The sequence below is a fragment of the Carassius gibelio genome, chromosome B1, assembly GCF_023724105.1.
Source record: "Carassius gibelio isolate Cgi1373 ecotype wild population from Czech Republic chromosome B1, carGib1.2-hapl.c, whole genome shotgun sequence".
NCBI classification, from domain to species: Eukaryota; Metazoa; Chordata; class Actinopteri; order Cypriniformes; family Cyprinidae; genus Carassius; species Carassius gibelio.
The window spans coordinates 32866118-32886117 of NC_068396.1; the positions used below are offsets into that span (position 1 = coordinate 32866118).

General features: G+C 42.6%; 3 protein-coding genes across 4 annotated transcripts in view; 1 reads left to right on the top strand and 2 right to left on the bottom strand.

Moving 5' to 3' along the window:
• The window catches only part of LOC127949392 (general transcription factor 3C polypeptide 1), an 18820-nt gene extending 6532 nt beyond the window's left edge, over positions 1-12288 (bottom strand). Inside the window, exons 1-23 of one of the 2 annotated variants that reach the window (XM_052546523.1) lie at positions 11967-12288; positions 11178-11558; positions 10171-10314; positions 10001-10097; positions 8595-8718; positions 8331-8507; positions 7526-7641; positions 7189-7429; positions 6984-7120; positions 6624-6727; positions 6383-6536; positions 6182-6285; positions 5150-5295; positions 4909-5076; positions 4681-4826; positions 4490-4587; positions 4242-4338; positions 3983-4163; positions 1119-1218; positions 898-1033; positions 713-806; positions 217-381; positions 1-137 (exon numbers count right to left, since the gene is read on the bottom strand). The exon at positions 1-137 is cut by the window's left edge and continues 9 nt beyond it. In XM_052546523.1, the coding sequence (XP_052402483.1) occupies positions 1-137; positions 217-381; positions 713-806; positions 898-1033; positions 1119-1218; positions 3983-4163; positions 4242-4338; positions 4490-4587; positions 4681-4826; positions 4909-5076; positions 5150-5295; positions 6182-6285; positions 6383-6536; positions 6624-6727; positions 6984-7120; positions 7189-7429; positions 7526-7641; positions 8331-8507; positions 8595-8718; positions 10001-10097; positions 10171-10314; positions 11178-11558; positions 11967-12196 (3477 nt within the window). In that variant the 5' untranslated portion in view covers positions 12197-12288. Of the gene's footprint in view, positions 138-216; positions 382-712; positions 807-897; positions 1034-1118; positions 1219-3982; positions 4164-4241; positions 4339-4489; positions 4588-4680; positions 4827-4908; positions 5077-5149; positions 5296-6181; positions 6286-6382; positions 6537-6623; positions 6731-6983; positions 7121-7188; positions 7430-7525; positions 7642-8330; positions 8508-8594; positions 8719-10000; positions 10098-10170; positions 10315-11177; positions 11559-11966 lie in introns of both variants that reach the window. The other variant, XM_052546522.1, reaches the window with a different exon arrangement.
• A 1933-nt stretch (positions 12289-14221) lies between these two features.
• On the bottom strand, positions 14222-19647 carry LOC127948389 (THUMP domain-containing protein 1-like). The gene is made up of 3 exons (XM_052544826.1): positions 19643-19647; positions 14853-15148; positions 14222-14769 (listed from the first exon to the last, which is right to left on the bottom strand). Exons 1-3 carry the CDS (start codon positions 19645-19647, stop codon positions 14423-14425), a joined length of 648 nt encoding a protein of 215 aa, XP_052400786.1. The 3' UTR covers positions 14222-14422.
• Positions 19648-19768: 121 nt separating this feature from the next.
• LOC127949431 (RNA exonuclease 5) overlaps positions 19769-20000 on the top strand; it is a 12326-nt gene continuing 12094 nt past the window's right edge. The window contains exons 1-2 of the mRNA XM_052546726.1: positions 19769-19911; position 20000. The exon at position 20000 is cut by the window's right edge and continues 79 nt beyond it. Of these exons, the coding sequence (XP_052402686.1) occupies positions 19771-19911; position 20000 (142 nt within the window). The 5' untranslated portion in view covers positions 19769-19770. The remainder of the gene's footprint in view (positions 19912-19999) is intronic.

Genomic DNA, 20000 nt, shown 5'->3' on the forward strand with positions numbered 1-20000 from the left:
GAGGAAGTGGCTGGCGACGCGGCACAGCATCAGCAGGCTGTCCTCCATGTGTGTCCAGGTGACTCTCTGTCTGGTCATCTGCAGGAGAGCGTGGCGGTCCGTCTCGTCCTGAGCCTGACTCCGTCTGCTCGCGCGCACTGACACACACACACACACACAGTTTAATCACGTGACTTCAGGACTGTTCAGCGCTAATGTCCTGCTAGCGTGACTGACCTCTCTTCTTCTTGCAGGGGGGTTTGCTGCTCTCCTTCTTGTCTCTCTTGCGTTTGAGGTTTCGTCCTCCGCGCACCTCCTGGTTCCTGCTGGACGGCTCTGAGCTGGTGCGCACCTCCTCCTCCAGGACAGCAGGGGGCGCCACCTTCACGCCGCTCTGAGCCGCTGACAACACCACAGAGACCAGTCACATAATCTGATATAACACCATCTTACGCTTCTTACTGCTTCAAAAAAACTGTTCGGAATTAAGCTAAATAGCCATAAGTCTTCTGTGATTATTAAATCATACAGGCTAAGAATAAATTACATTAAACTATTATTAATTATATATATATGCGCTGTAAACATGTTTTTTTCTGCTGTTGAGTGGAGCGTTTTAACATCTTGAGTCTATGGGATTGCCTCTACTGGCCAGTTGATGAATTACAGTTTGAGTCACTTCCGTGTGAGAGAGCAGGAGACTAGAATGTGTGTGTGTGTGTGTGTGTGTTACCGGTGAGCGTGGCAGGTTTGGGCGGGGGGAGTTTGGACAGCAAGTTCCTCAGTCTGACCGTGTGATGGGTTCCTATCTCTTGGGTTCCAGTGCTCTGAAACATCACAAGCACATTAACACACCACTGCTGACCCCAGCTCAGTGTGTGTGTGTGTGTGTGAGTGAGTGTGTGTGTGTGTGTGTACCTGTTTGCTGGGGTTCATCAGGTGGCTGGTCCAGGTCCAGTTGCGCTTCAGATGGCTGTAGAAGGAAGAGTCGAGTCCGCCGGCGCCATGTCCATCACCAGGGGTAACACCGTCATCCACCACCTCACAGCTGCCCCTAGCAAAGGAACACAACAGCACATAACATCAGCCAATCAGACGACAGACAGTCCAGCCTGAGCCAATCAGAGTGGCTGACTCACTGTAGTGTGTACAGAAGCCTGGAGTTGCTCTCCGTTGCCATGACAACATCAGACTCCTCCGTCTCCGCTGCACCTTCACTGGGACGCTGCCGGGCCACACCTGAAACACACACACACATTCAGAATAATACATTAGCCTCTTCCAAATATTGTGCCACATCTAGTTGGCATCAACAAGTGTTGACATTTCCCAACACCACAGCAGTAATGACTTTATGAACTACTTTACTTCTAAAATCGATACTATTAGAGGTAAAATTGTAACCATTCAGCCGTCAGCTACAGTATCACATCAGACAGTGCACTATAGACCCCCTGAGGAACAGTTCCACTCATTCTCTACTATAGGAGAGGAAGAATTGTATAAACTTGTTAAATCATCTAAACCAACAACATGTATGTTAGACCCTATACCATCTAAGCTCCTAAAAGAGGTGCTTCCAGAAGTCATAGATCCTCTTCTGACTATTATTAATTCCTCATTGTCATTAGGATATGTCCCCAAAACCTTCAAACTGGCTGTTATTAAGCCTCTCATTGAAAAACCACAACTTGACCCCAGAGAACTAGTTAATTATAGATCATAGATTATATCTCGAATCTCCCTTTTCTGTCCAAGATACTAGAAAAGGTGGTATCCTCACAATTATATTCCTTCTTAGAGAAAAATGGTATATGTGAGGATTTCCAGTCAGGATTTAGACCGTATCATAGTACTGAAACTGCTCTCCTTAGAGTTACAAATGATCTGCTCTTATCATCTGATCGTGGGTGTATCTCTCTATTAGTTTTATTGGATCTTAGTGAATTGACCACAACATTCTTTTGCATAGACTTGAACACTTTGTTGGCATCAGTGGAAGTGCATTAGCATGGTTTAAATCGTACTTATATGACCGCCATCAGTTCGTAGCAGTGAATGAAGATGTATCATATCGATCACAAGTGCAGTATGGAGTACCTCAAGGCTCAGTACTAGGGCCGCTACTCTTCACGCTTTATATGTTACCCTTGGGAGATATCATCAGGAAACATGGTGTTAGCTTTCACTGTTATGCTAATGATACGCAGCTCTATATTTCCTCGCAGCCCGGTGAAACACACCAATTTGAAAAACTAATGGAATGCATAGTCGATATAAAAAATTGGATGACGAGTAATTTCTTACTGCTAAATTCAGAAAAAACAGAGGTGTTAATCATAGGGCCTAAAAACTCTACTTGTAATAACCTAGAACACTGTCTAAGACTTGATGGTTGCTCTGTCAATTCTTCGTCATCAGTTAGGAACCTAGGTGTGCTACTTGATCGCAATCTTTCCTTAGAAAGCCACGTTAGACATTAGAAAATGAAGTATGACCATATTAGCCCGGTCCTGTCCACACTGCACTGGCTCCCTATCAAACATCGTATAGATTTTAAAATATTGCTTATTACTTATAAAGCCCTGAATGGTTTAGCACCTCAGTATTTGAATGAGCTCCTTTTACATTATACTCCTCTACGTCCGCTACGTTCTCAAAACTCAGGCAATTTGATAATACCTAGAATATCAAAATCAACTGCGGGCGGCAGATCCTTTTCCTATTTGGCGCCTAAACTCTGGAATAACCTACCTAACATTGTTCGGGAGGCAGACACACTCTTGCAGTTTAAATCTAGATTAAAGACCCATCTCTTTAACCTGGCATACACATAACATACTAATATGCTTTTAATATCCAAATCCGTTAAAGGATTTTTAGGCTGCATTAATTAGGTAAACTGGAACCGGAACACTTCACATAACACCGTACTTTCTACATCACTAGAAGAATGGCATCTACGCTAATATTAGTCTGTTTCTCTCTTATTCCGAGGTCACCGTGGCCACCAGATCCAGTCTGTGTCCAGATCAGAGGATCACTGCAGTCTCCCGGATCCAGTACGTATCCAGACCAGATGGTGGATCAGCACCTAGAAAGGACCTCTACTGCCCTGAAAGACAGTGGAGACCAGGACAACTAGAGCCCCAGATACAGATCCCCTGTAAAGACCTTGTCTCAGAGGAGCACCAGGACAAGACCACAGGAAACAGATGATTCTTCTGCACAATCTGACTTTGCTGCAGTCTGGAATTGAACTACTGGTTTCGTCTGGTCAGAGGAGAACTGGCCCCCAACTGAGCCTGGTTTCTCCCAAGGTTTTTTTCTCCATTCTGTCACCGATGGAGTTTCGGTTCCTTGCCGCTGTCGCCTCTGGCTTGCTTAGTTGGGGTCACTTCATCTACAGCGATATCATTGACTTGATTGCAAATAAATGCACAGACACTATTTCAACTGAACAGAGATGACATCACTGAATTCAATGATGAACTGCCTTTAACTATCATTCTGCATTATTGAGACACTGTTTTCCTAATGAATGTTGTTCAGTGCTTTGACGCATTGTATTTTGATTAAAGCTTTAATACGGGTGACTTGACTTAATATGCAAGCATCATGAACACATCTATATATCCAGGAGCCGGGAGCAGCCGAGGGTTCAGTGTCTTGCTCAAGGGCACTTCTGTTGTGGTATTGAGGAAGAGAACGCTGTTCAAAGCGTTCATTCTTTTATTATTCTGTCTACTTGTTTCCTGTTATATTAAAAACCGTGATGCGTGTACTGTGTTAAGCTAACTGAGACTTGTTTAGCACTTGAATATCATTGCCCTTTTGTTGATTTTGATTGCTTCTATTGTCCTCATTTGTAAGTCACTTGAGAAACAATGTCTCTTCTAAATGACTAAATGTGGATGTAGTTGTGTTTGTGTGGTACGGAGGTCATCCGCAGCTCACTGAACCGATCAGAGTGACTGTGTTAATGTCAGCGGTGTGTTTGTACCTAGAGGTGTGTTGAGACACACACACAGCAGGTCGAACCAGTAGTTCTCCACGTCCTGCGCGCTCTTGAACACGTAGTGTCTCCTCTCGAACGGACGCAGGCTCTCGATGGCCAGGTTGTAGTGCGGGTCACACACCGTTGTGTCCACGATACTGGCCTTCGACTTCAGGAACACAAAGACCTACACACACACACACACACACACAGAGTCATGACGAGCGTCTCCTCTGCAGTGATCATGTGACCCAGGCGAGCTCACCTGGTCTTTATCCATGAACTTCTCAGTGGGTCCAAACTGAAGCAGACCCATGAAACACAACCGCTGCAGACTCTCGTGGAAACTGAAGATGTACTTCCTGTGTGAAGAACCATCAGCATCATCACAGCACTTACAACGACTTCACCGTCAGCTGTTCTCCTGTAGCTGGCGTGTGTGTGTGTGTGTGTTAGTATGAGTGTGTGTGTGTGTGTGTGTTAGTATGAGTGTGTGTGTGTGTGTGTGTGTACCTCCTGTGCAGCAGTTGTCGTTTGATCTCAGAAGGCAGGAATCGGATCAGATAATGTTGCTTCACTGGATCTTTCAGGTACTCATCCAAACCCTCAACCTAAACACAACATTATCACACAATGCATATTTAACATATCATTATGTTTGTTTAATTATAAATCAAATTAATAATTAATAATTGTGTTTGTACCTGATAGTTGACCTGGACGACCTGCACCAAGACGCTGAGCGGCAGAGACACCAGCACGTCACTGATGAGCGCCCAGCCGAAGCCGTAGTCCTTGTGCAGCGGGATGGGAGGGACGTACCTCTTCCAGCTGTTCTCCTTCACGTACACTACACACACACACACACACACACACACAGAGTGTTTGGGAGAGTCTCGTCTCTCACACGCCTCACCTGACCTCACACTCACCCTTGAACTGGTCTTCAGTGGCGCAGGCATCTTCCCCCGGCGGCGGCGGTGCTTCAGGGTCACACTGTCTGAGCGGATGGGCGTGAATCAGGTACCACAGGAAGGAGTGCACCATGCGCAGGCGGGGCATCTTCGGCAGGAAGCCCATGGAGCGGCCCAGTCCTGGAACTGACACACAGAGTGAGCGAGAGTCGAAGCGCTGGACGAGTGTGTGTCTGCTGTGTGAGATCAGCTCACTTACCCAGAACCGGCCGGAAGGACTTCAGCGCTTTGACACCCATCTGCTCAGACACTTTTCTCAGCCCACTGTTCTTAGATGCTCGTGATGCTTTATTCTCCTTCTCCTCCGGGGCGCTGGGCTTGGGCTTCTCAGGCGGTGGCTCAACACTGACGTGAAGAAGAGAGCACACACAGTCAATCAATGCCTCTCGAAGAGTCTCCTCTGCTCACCGAGGCTCTGTTTATTTGATCAGAAATAGTGTAACAATTCTCAAATATTATTGTGATTTAATTCATCTGTCTCCTGTGTGAATCTGTGTTAAAGTGTAATCTATTTCTGTGATGCTCCGCTGTATTTTCAGCATCATTCCTCCAGTCTTCAGTGTCACATGATCTTCAGAAATCAGAATAATATGATGATTTACTGCTCAAGACACATGAAGATTATTATCAGTGTTGAACACAGTTGTGCTGCTCAATATTTCTGTGGAAACTGTGATCCGTTTATTTTTCAGGATTCACAGATGAACAGAAAGTTCAGAAGAACAGCATTTATTAGAAATAGAAATCTTCTGTAACATTATACATGTCTTTACTGTCACTTTAATTAGCGCTGGATATCCATTCAGATGTCCCGATTTGATTGGATTTTGATTCACAAGCTCTCGATTTGATTCTTGATTTTTATATATAGATATACGTTTTGTTTTTTTACTTTTTTTTATTACAAACATTGAATATATTTACAAATGAACAGTAAACAGCATTTCTAATATAAATTAGGAGCCACAGGCCTGTATTTTAAAACGTATTTTGTATTAGGGTCCTTTTTTTAAACAATAAATAGGGCCGTATAAAATAATGTTCTTTACTTTTTCAACATCAGATGAAGGCATATAACAATTTATTCTGATCAAATTAAAAATCATTTTATTTTTTGTCAAACAAAGTCAAACAAAGTGCTACACAACAGAGGCTTGCTGTTAGTATGAGTAAGACGTGTGAGTGTGTGTGTGTGTGTGTGTGTGTGTGTGTGGGATGTGTTCTCTCTCACCGGGCGCCCGAGGCAGAGCTGGACATACGCAGGCGGATCTGATCGATGGCACTCTTGACCAGCGGATCGTCAGGAGTCACAGACGGGTGAACCACGAACTCCACCTGAGCATTCACAACATACAGGAGTGTATCAGCAGCTGAGCGTGTGTGTGTGTGTGTGTGTGTGTGTGTGTGAGAGAGAGAGATGTCTTCTGTGCACCTTCTTCTGAACCCCGTCCTGTATGACGATGGTGCGGTAGAGTTTGAGCAGACCCTCTCGAGACAGCGAGCGGGTCAGCCTCACCACGCTCTTCTTACACACTTTAGTGTTGATGCCGTCCTTCTTCTCCTCCTCCGTCAGCAGCTTCTGCAGCCTGACACACACACACACACACACACACTCAGGTCTGTTGGTCTGCGGTGTCTCCAGCGAGTGAGGAGCACCAGCACGAGACTCTTACGTGTAAAAGCCCTCGATGATCTTGCTGCAGCGCACGGTCTCGATGATCATGTTCTTGCGTTTCAGCAGACGATACGTCTCGTGGATCTCCACCTTCTTCGGCTTCTGCTGAGATACACACCGTCAGTCGCCTGGACATAATAAACCTGCTCCACCAAACTCACACACACCAGCTAACATCGATCCAGAGCTTTAACATTAGGGCTGGACGATTCATCGAACAGAATTAAAAACTGAAATTCAGAACTCCTAACCGACGTCATTTTCCCATGTCAGTTATTTTATTTTCTTAATCCTGTTAATACTAATATATATATATTTTATATAGCATGTGTTAGCGTTCTCACAGCCTCACACTGACCTCCGTCAGCACCTCCTCGATCACCGGCTGGGTGTTCTCGGGCTGCTGTGATTGGCTGTCGCTTGTGCTGGGGGCAGAGTCAACAGGCTCCGCCTTCTGAGAGGCTTTAGCCCCGCCCTCTCGCGCAGGGGGCTTCTCTGAACAAAACAAGCACAAATGAAATCTCTGTAGTTAACAAGCACACCAGCTGTGATTGGTCACTCACTTTTGGGGGGCGCGGGCTGTTTTTTGAAGCTGAGTTTGGACTGCTTTAGCTGCTGGGGTGTGTGTGTTTTCTGCGGTGTTTCCTGCACTTCCTGTTCCTGGGGTTCGGCGAGGTGTGTGACGCGCAGGTGCTGGCTGCGCTGCCGCTCTTTAGTGAACTGCTGGTTGAGCTGGCTCTGCTCCACAAACAGCTTGCTGATGTATTTGGTGGTCCTCTGGCGGCCCTCGTCCTCCATGAAGCCCTGACACACACACACACACACACACACACACGAGCAGGAGTGCAGTGTTGTTTCTTCACTATGCTGTGAGCTGTGTGAGAGTCAGGCGTCTGTTACCTTGATCATGTTGATTCTCTCCAGTAGTCTGCAGATCATGCGTCCCTCCAGTTTCCCGATGTTGAGGCGTCCGCGCAGCACTGACTGAGAGATCCCTCTGGTCCCGGTCGACACCACTGCAGCAGCCAATCACAGAGCACACACACACTCAGACACGCCCACTACTGTAAACCTGGACAATAGTCCACACCACAAACACAGCTACAACGACAAAACTACAGATGGCACTTACAACAAACACAACACTATCATCCATGATGTGCACGCTAATATAGCATCCTTTATCGTTATCACTATAACTTACCATATTACCGTTTATATTATAGTTAGCATTATTGATAACAGTTTAGTTATTGTTCATGAAAATAATAATGATAATGTAAGTGTAAGAATAAATGCAATTGAAATGTTAACAAAAATGACAACTATTTTTCATTAACACTGCAGTTATCGTAATAGTTACTTTTATAGTTAACGTTATATTCAGTGTTATCATTATAAATATCATAACAATTAATAGAGTTATAGTTATCACTATAACTTAAATTATCATTAGCAATAATATAAAACTATCATTAACGTTACAGTTATCATTATTACTATTACTTACAATATGATCATTAACATTATAGGTATCGTTATACGTATTATCGTTAACAGTTATCGTTATAGATATTATCGTTAGCGTTACGGTTATCTTAACATGAATTAGTTAATATTGCAATAGTTATCAGTTATCTGTTATTGTTATAGTCTGACTGAAGATTGATGTTTATAGTCAGTGGTGAGTAGTGGACGGTCTGACCGATGTCGTAGGCTTGCGTGAGCATGTCACGCTCGATGATGCGCGGCTCTCCGAGGACGTTCCTCTTGGCTGACGCATCGCCGTCTTCATCGTTGTTCTCGTCGTCCTCATCTTCCTCCACCTCCTTCTGTCCGTACGGCTTCACTAGCTTCAGACAGCGCACGAACACTTCAGTGCCTGACAACCAATCACACGAAGCCGTCAGTACACAGCACTGCGCCTGCTCCAATCAGACGAGCGACGGTGCGGCGCGTGACCTCTGACCTCGCTGTGTTTTGAAGGGTCCTCCGCCAGGGTCGAGCTCCTTCAGGGCGATCCTCACCACGCTCACCATCTTCGCCGCTAACATGTACTGATAGACACGCTTGAACGTGCGGTCGCTCACACGCTACACACAACAACACCACACGAGAGATGACATCATCACCTTTACAGGCCTCATTACAGCTATCATCGCTAATGCTAATGCTAATCGTATTGTCAGTTATTATTGCAGATATGATTTGAAACATTATAGTTATTTCTGTAGTTATTCTTACAAGTATTGTTATAATTATGGTCTTATTATAATTATCGTTCTTATAGGTATCGTTATTGTTATTTACGTTCATTATAGTCATTATAGTTATAAATTATGTTATGTTAAATGAGCACTGTGCGATGTCTGAACTGATTGCACTGTATTTTACATATTCACTGTATTTTATGTAAAAGTTAAACATTTTATATTTTAACTGTTTTAAATGTTTTTTAAATGAGTCAATTTTTTATCATTTCAAAGTTTTAAAATTGCTTGTTTTTATTTTTGTTATTATTTTTGTTCATGATTATTTCACTTTTTTATGTAAAGCACTTTGATTTACCTTTGTGTACGAAATGTGCTATATAAATAAACTTGCCTTGCCTATTATAGTAAGTTATCGCTATAGTCATATCATAACTATCGTTATTATTATAGCTACCAATATCACTAAGGTTATCATTACAGTTATTCTTAACTTTATAGTTATAGTTTATGTTATCGCGTGTAATAGATATCATTATCATTAGTTATTGTTAGTAACTATCATTGTAGTCATTTTATAGTTCTTTTTATTAAAGTTTCCATTAATAACTATAGTTATTGTTAGTTATCGTTATCATTATAGAAATAGTTATTGTTAGCTATCCTTATCAATACAGACAGTTATAGTTATATATAGTATAATTAGACATATTTATCGTTATTGTTATAGCTATAATTATTATTATAGTTATCGTTATCAGTATAGATAGTTATCATTATTGTCATAGTTTGTTAGTTATCATTATAGTCATATTATGGTTATCGTTACAGCTCTCATTAATGTTATAGTTATTGTTACCATTATCATTGTCCTTAAAGTAATAGCTATCGTTATAAGTATTATTATAGTGATCATAATTATAAAAATAATAATTATAACAATAACTGTAATGATAAAAATAAAGATACAATGATTACTATAAAGACAACTGCAGCCATTACAATAAATACAATAACGATAACAACACATATAACTGTTATATTAATTAATATCATTACAGTTATAATAACTCTAACAGTCTATAAGGATATCTGAAACACTAATGATAACAGCTGTACAGTTAAGTGTAACATGATGACTGACTGATGAGAATGCGTCTCTCACCAGCTGATCGCGCAGCTTCACCATGATCCCGGTCTTCTCTGGCAGCTCAGACAGGAGTCTAGACGTGGACTCCATCAGGATGTCGTACTTGCTCCTCCTGAAGGACAGAGGCGGGGTCAGCGAGCCTGTGACATCAGCGTGTGGCGTGTCATGCGTGTGCGTGTGCTGACCTGTCCACGTGGAAGCGCTTGAGCAGCAGAAGGAGCGAGTGCTGCTGGGCTCCGGAGGGCAGACGAGCCACATGGGACTGCAGCGTAATCAGCCCGACCTTATCCAGCTTCCTCCTCAGGTAATGCATCTTCCCTGCATCCATTCTGACCAATCACACAACACCCTCACATCAGCTGCACGTCCTGCTCTCATCGGCTGCATACAGGGCTGCTAGCGCCCACAAATACTCCTCAAACAACACATTTATATATTACTGTCTGACTGATCAGGTGTGTGTCACCTGAAGATGCGTGTGTGCAGGTCTCCCTGCCAGCATGTGTGTGTGTGTGTGTGTGTGTGTGTGTCACCTGAAGATGCGTCTCTCTGCAGCTCTCCCTGCCAGCGTGTGTGTGTGTGTGTGTCACCTGAAGATGCGTGTGTGCAGGTCTCTCTGCCAGCGTGTGTGTGTGTGTGTGTGTGTGTGTGTGTGTGTGTGTCACCTGAAGATGCGTGTGTGCAGGTCTCTCTGCCAGCGTGTGTGTGTGTGTGTGTGTGTGTGTGTGTGTGTGTGTGTGTGTCACCTGAAGATGCGTGTGTGCAGGTCTCTCTGCAGCTCTCCCTGCCAGCGTGTGTGTGTGTGTGTGTGTGTGTGTGTGTGTGTGTGTGTCACCTGAAGATGCGTGTGTGCAGGTCTCTCTGCCAGCGTGTATGTGTGTGTGTGTGTGTGTGTGTCACCTGAAGATGCGTGTGTGCAGGTCTCTCTGCAGCTCTCCCTGCCAGCGTGTGTGTGTGTGTGTGTGTGTGTGTGTCACCTGAAGATGCGTGTGTGCAGGTCTCTCTGCCAGCGTGTGTGTGTGTGTGTGTGTGTGTGTGTGTGTGTGTCACCTGAAGATGCGTGTGTGCAGGTCTCTCTGCAGCTCTCCCTGCCAGCGTGTGTGTGTGTGTGTGTGTGTCACCTGAAGATGCGTGTGTGCAGGTCTCTCTGCAGCTCTCCCTGCCAGCGTGTGTGTGTGTGTGTGTGTGTCACCTGAAGATGCGTGTGTGCAGGTCTCTCTGCAGCTCTCCCTGCCAGCGAGCTCGTCCCAGTCTCTCCAGGATGCAGTAGCACAGGTCGGGCAGCTTGAGCTCAGGGTTTCCCTCGGCTCCGATCAGAGCTCGATATCTCTGCTCCTGAGACGCCACCAGCACCAGCCGCTCGCTCCACCGGCTCTGCACCTGCTCCAGGGTCAGCGGCGCTCCGGGATCAGCGCTCCGGATCTGATCGCTCACATCCTCTCGCTCGCTGAAGAACAGACAGGAGCCCTGGACACCGGCCGGATCCTCCGTCACCACACTCACCGGATACACGTCCACCGGGTCGGCCTCCTGCATCTCGTGGATCCCAGTGTCCCGGTCCACCTCCACAAACCTCAGCACACACACACACACACACACACACTTACGGTCTGCTCACTCTAATGTACAACACTAGTATTATCAGCAGCTGAAACTGGTTGAAGTCAGTTGTGTATCTTCTGCTGTCGTGTGTCAGTAGGAAATATCAGTCTACATTTCCAAACACTGAGTTAGTCATTAATTGTAATAATGCAGAGATGTGAACCAGTTTCAGCTGCTGATAATACTAGTGTTGTTCTGATTTTATAAGATATAACAGAACATGTGACTGTCATGCAGCTGAACGGTTTGTCGTCAGACACACATCTTAACTACACTGTGCAGGAGAAGCTAAACAACTGAAGCGACTACACCTGCAACAGTTACAGAGACACACACTCGGTGCTCAAACCGAGAGTTATCAGTGTAGAGTAAGCGGTACCGGTCGCGCAGGGTGACGGTCCTCCGGTTCTCCGGGAGCAGGTAGAAGCGGATCTCCGGGGCTCGGATCAAGCAGCTCCAGATGAACTGCTGACTGAGCGGGTCCAGATTCAGACCGAACTCGGGCTGTCGACTCCTCAGCCGCAGCCACAGGGTCTGGATACTGATGCCGTCCAAACCCTCCAGCGCCACCTCGTCCAGAACCGCGTCCAGCGGGTCCATCATCATCATCAGCACCACCGTGACCGGACTCACACCGAACTCAGCTCACATAGCGCTGCTCCGCCGCTTCCGCTGCTGGGAGAGAGAGCCGGAGCACTGCCGCCTGCCGAGCCCCGCCGGTACTGCAGCAGGACACACACACACACACACACACACACACACACACACACACACACACACACACACACACACACATAGAGAGAGACAGACACACACACACACAAACACACTCTCTCTCTCTCTCTCTCTCTCTCTCTCTCTCTCTCTCTCTCTCTCTCACACACACACACACACACACACACACTCACAGACACAGACACAGACACACACACACACACACACACACACACACACACTCACACACACATAGAGAGAGACAGACACACACACACACAAACACTCTCTCTCTCTCTCTCTCTCTCTCTCTCTCACACACACACACACACACACACACACACACACACTCACAGACACAGACACACACACACACACACACACACTCACACACACATAGAGAGAGACAGACACACACACACACAAACACTCTCTCTCTCTCTCTCTCTCTCTCTCACACACACACACACACACACACACACTCACAGACACAGACACACACACACACACACACACTCACACACACATAGAGAGAGACAGACACACACACACAAACACACTCTCTCTCTCTCTCTCTCTCTCTCTCACACACACACACACACACACACACACTCACAGACACACACACACACCCCTCCTGTCTGTTATTCATGACGTGATGATCTCTCATCAGGAACAGAAACATTCCACTGACTTCATGAAGAACATCTGATGGTGTTTCACTACTACTTCTACTACCACTTACAATGAGCACTCTAATATATTTCGTATTAAAATAAAAATAAAAAAGCTTCTCAATATGCTTTACAAAAAAAAAAATGTGTACAAATTATTATTCAGATACCATTTTTGTTAATATTTGAATTAGTTTTCATGTTATATTTTATTGTGTTTGTTGTTTTGTTTCATTTTTTATGAATTTTCTCTAGGCTTTTTTTTAATTACATGAAAATTAGAAATGTTGCTTTGACAACTGTCCTAAACAAAATAACAAAATACAAAATAAATTAGAATTTACATATGCAATTTATTATTATTTAACTTTATTTTTATATTATTTCAAGTAATATATGTATATATATATATATATATATATATATATATAACTCACCCATCCCTGTCCCCTCGGTGGGACACTTACGATTAATTCACTATTTTACAATTAAATCTAATCTAATCATGACAAACTATATATCGTTGGAAAGGTCTAAGACTCCAAAGTAAACATCTTATCTTTTTTATTATTTATTTATTATGTAGGAAAAGTAATAGATTAATTAATGGCAAGAGTGCATCTCAAAAACCTACATCATAACAAGAGTTCTGACCTTCTTCTTTGTTGCCTTTTTCTCTATCACACTTCAGAAATCATCAGAAGTTATATATTGCTGGAAAGCCAAAAATCTCAAAATTCATCCTTTGAAACCCATTTTAAATTCAAACATTGCATTACCATGAAAATGGTACATCAATATCATGTAACAAACTGTTTTCAGTCATGAATTATAAAAATGTAGGTTTGGATCATGCACATTCAAGTCTATCTTCAAAAATGTGAGTCACAGTTAACAGGTTAAAGGTTTTGTATTAGTTGCATAAAATTAATTTAGCAATTTAGACAAAAGAAAAATCATAAGCTAACATTAAATAGTATTTTTCCCATGAGATGTAAAATACACAATGTCTGAGTGGGTCTGAGTTTGCACTTGCTTTATTGCTCTTGGTTTTGTTTATTTGTAAAGCACTTTTCACAATGCATATTATATCTGTCACATTATGTATACATATAAGCACACAATAACTTTTTTGTTATTTATTTAGAGAGATGTGAAATGTGTCATTACTGCTGTGAGAAATGTATTTCTGTAAAATGTTTTAATCATAAAAGCAAAACCGTTTAAGTTGAATGACAAACACAAGTTATTTTAGTTGATTTATTTAATTTCCACACCTCTGTCTTCTTTTTAGAGGAAAATTTGTCCAAAATGACACAAGAGTCCAGTACAATGAACAGAAAATGGAAATAAACAACCATCATACAGAAGAAAAAACAAAAACCTGAACAAAACACACACACTGTGTAGAAATGATTTTAAAAACAGTCATGTGACACACATTCACTTAAGTCACACATTCCTCCGGGCCTGTGTTCTGATTGGTTGGTTCCTGCTTGCCTGTGTTCTGATTGGCTGGTTCCTGCGGGCCTGTGCTCTGATTGGTTGGTTTCTGCGGGCCTGTGCTCTGATTGGTTGGTTTCTGCGGGCATGTGTTCTGATTGGCTGGTTCCTCCGGGCCTGCGCTCTGATTGGCCGGCTCCTTGGCCACTTCCTGTAGGTTATACTTGCGGAAGAGTGTGTAGTCTTTGAGGACGCTGACGCAGCAGACAGTCTTGATGATCTCGATGATGATGGAGAACTCAGGGTTGGTCAGATCCACCTTATTCAGTGGATTCAGCTTCAACACCAGACCTGACACCAGCAGAGAACAGACAGAGATGAGGCACATGTGTGTGTGTGTGTGTGTGTGTGTGTGTCCGCGTCCCCTGCTGTACCGGCCACAGCTTTAATGACCTCCTCTCTCTTTTTGTGGCTGCTGTTTCTGGCTTTGAAGCAGATCTGATATGTGGCTCGCTGCGGTGCTCTGAACCAGCGCTCCAGAAACACACTCAGGAACTTCTCCATGTCCTCGGGAAACACTTTACACGTGCCACTGACCGGCAGCATGCGCAGGAGTTCAGAGTTATGACCTGAATGTGAGGTGTTCTGATGGAGCTCATGATCTGATTCTGTCACCGACTCCTTGAGTGCGAAGGAACACAACGTGACACTTCCTTCTTCAGAGCCATCTCTGCGTCTTCATCATCCACCTCACCCTCACTGAGACTGTCCTGTGTGTCTGCAGGCTGTAACACATACAGTAACACATCTATATCGTGATAGTACAGTTATAGTGATACTCTATAGTGATGCTCTACGATAGTATAGTGACCGTGATGCTCTACGATAGTATAGTGACCGTGATGCTCTACGATAGTATAGTGACCGTGATGCCTTACGATAGTATAGTGACAGTGATGCTCTACGATAGTATAGTATGATAGTATAGTGACCGTGAAGCTCTATGAAAGTATAGTACGATAGTATAGTGACAGTGATGCTCTACGATAGTATAGTACGATAGTAGTGACAGTGATGCTCTACGATAGTATAGTGACCGCGATGCTCTACGATAGTATATTGACAGTGATGCTCTACGATAGTATATTGACCGTGATGCTCTATGATACTTTAGTGACAGTGATGCTCTATGATAGTATAGTGACAGTGATGCTCTACGATAGTATAGTACGATAGTATAGTGACAGTGATGATCTACGATAGTATAGCAACAGTGATGCTCTACCATAGTATAGTGACCATGATGCTCTACGATAGTATAGCGACAGTGATACTCTACGATAGTTTAGTGACAGTGATGCTCTACGATAGTATAGTGACCGTGATGCTCTACGATAGTATAGTGACAGTGATGCTCTACGATAGTATAGTGACAGTGATGCTCTACGATAGTATAGTATGATAGTATAGTCACCGTGATGCTCTACGATAGTATAGTGACCGTGATGTTCTACGATAGTATAGTGACAGTGATGCTCTATGATAGTATAGTACGATAGTATAGTATGATAGTATAGTGACCGTGATGCTCTAAGATAGTATAGTGACAGTGATGCTCTACGATAGTATAGTACGATAGTATAGTGACAGTGATGCTCTACGATAGTATAGTACGATAGTAGTGACAGTGATGCTCTACGATAGTATAGTGACAGTGATGCTCTACGCTAGTATAGTGACCGTGATGCTCTATGATACTATAGTGACAGTGATGCTCTATGATAGTATAGTGACAGTGATGCTCTACAATAGTATAGTGACAGTGATGCTCTACGATAGTATAGTACGATAGTATAGTGACAGTGATGCTCTACGATAGTATAGCAACAGTTATGCTCTACCATAGTATAGTGACCATGATGCTCTACGATAGTATAGTGACAGTGATACTCTACGATAGTATAATGAGTGATGCTCTACGATAGTATAGTGACCGTGATGCTCTACGATAGTATAGTGACAGTGATGCTCTATGATAGTATAGTACGATAGTATAGTACGATAGTATAGTGAACGTGATACTCTACGATAGCATAGTGACAGTGATGCTCTACGATAGTATAGTGACAGTGATGCTCTACAATAGTATAGTGACAATGATGCTCTACGATAGTATAGTGACAGTGATGCTCTACCATAGTATAGTATGATAGTATAGTGACAATGATGCTCTACGATAGTATAGTGACAGTGATGCTCTATGATAGTATAGTGACAGTGATGCTCTACGATAGTATAGTGACAGTGATGCTCTACGATAGTATAGTGACCGTGATGCCTTACGATAGTATAGTGACAGTGATGCTCTACCATAGTATAGTATGATAGTATAGTGACCGTGATGCTCTACGATAGTATAGTGACAGTGATGCTCTACGATAGTATAGTGACAGTGATGCTATACGATAGTATAGTACGAAAGTATAGTCACAGTGATGCTCTACGATAGTATAGCAACAGTGATGCTCTACCATATTATAGTGACCATGATGCTCTACGATAGTATAGTGACAGTGATGCTCTACGATAGTATAGTGACAGTGATGCTCTACGATAGTATAGTATGATAGTATAGTGACCGTGATGCTCTACGATAGTATAGTGACCGTAATGCTCTATGATAGTATAGTGACAGTGATGCTCTATGATAGTATAGTACGAATGTATAGTACGATAGTATAGTGAACGTGATACTCTACGATAGTATAGTGACAGTGATACTCTACGATAGTATAGTGACAGTGATGCTCTACGATAGTATAGTGACCGTGATGCCTTACGATAGTTTAGTGACAGTGATGCTCTACCATAGTATAGTATGATAGTATAGTGACCGTGATGCTCTACGATAGTATAGTGACAGTGATGCTCTACGATAGTATAGCAACAGTGATGCTCTACGATAGTATAGTGACAGTGATGCTCTACCATAGTATAGTATGATAGTATAGTGACCGTGATACTCTACGATAGTATAGTGACAGTGATGCTCTACGATAGTATAGTGACAGTGATGCTCTACCATAGTATAGTATGATAGTATAGTGACCGTGATACTCTACGATAGTATAGCAACAGTGATGCTCTACGATAGTATAGTGACAGTGATGCTCTACCATAGTATAGTATGATAGTATAGTGACAGTGATACTCTACGATAGTATAGTGACAGTGATGCTCTACGATAGTATAGTGACCGTGATGCCTTACGATAGTTTAGTGACAGTGATGCTCTACCATAGTATAGTATGATAGTATAGTGACCGTGATGCTCTACGATAGTATAGTGACAGTGATGCTCTACGATAGTATAGCAACAGTGATGCTCTACGATAGTATAGTGACAGTGATGCTCTACCATAGTATAGTATGATAGTATAGTGACCGTGATGCTCTACGATAGTATAGTGACAGTGATGCTCTACGATAGTATAGGGACAGTGTTGCTCTACGATAGTATAGTGACAGTGATCCTCTACAATAGTATAGTGACAGTGATGCTCTACGATAGTGTAGTACGATAGTATAGTGACAGTGATGCTCTACGATAGTATAGCAACAGTGATGCTCTACCATAGTATAGTGACCATGATGCTCTACGATAGTATAGTGACAGTGATACTCTACGATAGTATAGTGACATTGATGCTCTACGATAGTATAGTGACCGTGATGCTCTACGATAGTATAGTGACAGTGATGCTCTACGATAGTTTAGTGACAGTGGTGCTCTACGATATTATAGTATGATAGTATAGTGACCGTGATGCTCTACGATAGTATAGTGACCGTGATGCTCTACGATAGTATAGTGACAGTGATGCTCTATGATAGTATAGTACGATAGTATAGTATGATAGTATAGTGACCGTGATGCTCTACGATAGTATAGTGACAGTGATGCTCTATGATAGTATAGTACGATAGTAGTGACAGTGATGCTCTACGATAGAATAGTGACAGTGATGCTCTACGATAGTATAGTGACAGTGATGCTCTACGATAGTATAATGACCATGATGCTCTATGATACTATATATGCTAAAATGAGTTCCAAGACCATCCATCACATGTGTTTTATTTTTTGAAGTTTTGAAAATATTAAAAATGAAATGTATATTTGTATGAAGAGTTTTCATTCACTTTACTGTTTAAAGCCTCTGTGCATAATGTATTATAAAAGTAATTCATAATGTTCGTTGTAATACATTGCATCCATTTATAATTGAATCAAGTTAAAATGCATTATACAATATTTGCAGATTCTTTTTTGCATATTGAATCGATTGCTTTAATGCATTACATTGTTTACATTGTACGAATGCATAAATATTATATGTATTATAACTACAATTATGCAATTAATTATAAGGTGCATTACAATGAATTTAAAATAATTATATTATATAAAGAATTATATATACAGACTTTAAGTAAATTAGCAGCAAAAGTATTATAAACTACAATCAAACCAATAATTATTCAGACACCTTCAACATTTCTCACATTATAAGTTTATTCGCTGTACCTAAAATATATGAGAATAACTCGTACTTATACTGTCTGAACAAGCAGATCTTGATAATGTCAGATAACTTTAATAGAAAGGTATGTAATGAATTCAGCACAGAAAGTCGCAGAAATACTTAAAACCTATTTTACTACACAAGTTCAAATCCAGTGGCTGCTAGCAAATCATGGGATGTTCTGTCAAAAATAAAGGACACTGAATTATCAACTATATGTTATGATAGTTTTTGGTTCAATATATATTAAAACTAAGGAATCCTCAAGTTTGAAATCGGTTTGAAAACTGCAATTTTTGCAGTTTTGTAATGTAATGATAGAACAGTTTAGTGTTTGCATACATACACACATCTACAGACTGACCGCTAAACACTCAATATCCAAAAACATAATTTTAATTATATAGCACCCACCGTTTTAAACTCATAGTTTAAACTACCCGCACAACGTTGTTCTTCTGCGCTTCCGGTCGCGTCCCCCAGCGGCGCCTGTGATTGGTGGAGAGCGGCAGTAATCGCACGCAGAGCTGCGGATCAGACAATGCTAATCGATCGCAGAGCTGTAGATCAGCGGACACACGTGTTGCTTCCTCTCGTGCTTTGACGTGATTATATCGCTGTATTTACACTAGACTGACGTCATGAGGCCCGGGATGAAACGCGCTGCGCTTTAGTTATTCGAGAACATGATTATATGTGGATCAGAGTTTCCAGGGAGGAGGAACTGAAGAACATCTGCATCATCAACAGCGGATAAACAGATGAGATGAAGAGTGAAACTCGACCAGCTGAAGGACAGATGGACTCCTCTTCATCCTCCTCATCCTCGTGCTGTAAGAGGAAGGCAGAGGACAGTCTGCAGTCAGACTCGAGAGAGAAGAGAGAGAGACTGGAGATCAGCTCACAGGTCACTCACTCACTCATTCATCCAGATCCATTCACTCAGTCAATGTGCTGCACTTGAATCAGTGTGTTTCTGTGTGTGGGTGGATCAGG

Excerpts from the sequence above, each read along its gene's own strand:
- LOC127948389 (XM_052544826.1), bottom strand. Across the intron at positions 14,770-14,852 it reads GGTCATTAAAGCTGTGGCCG|GTCTGGTGTTGAAGCTGAAT; the intron begins GTACAGCAGGGG and ends TGCTGGTGTCAG.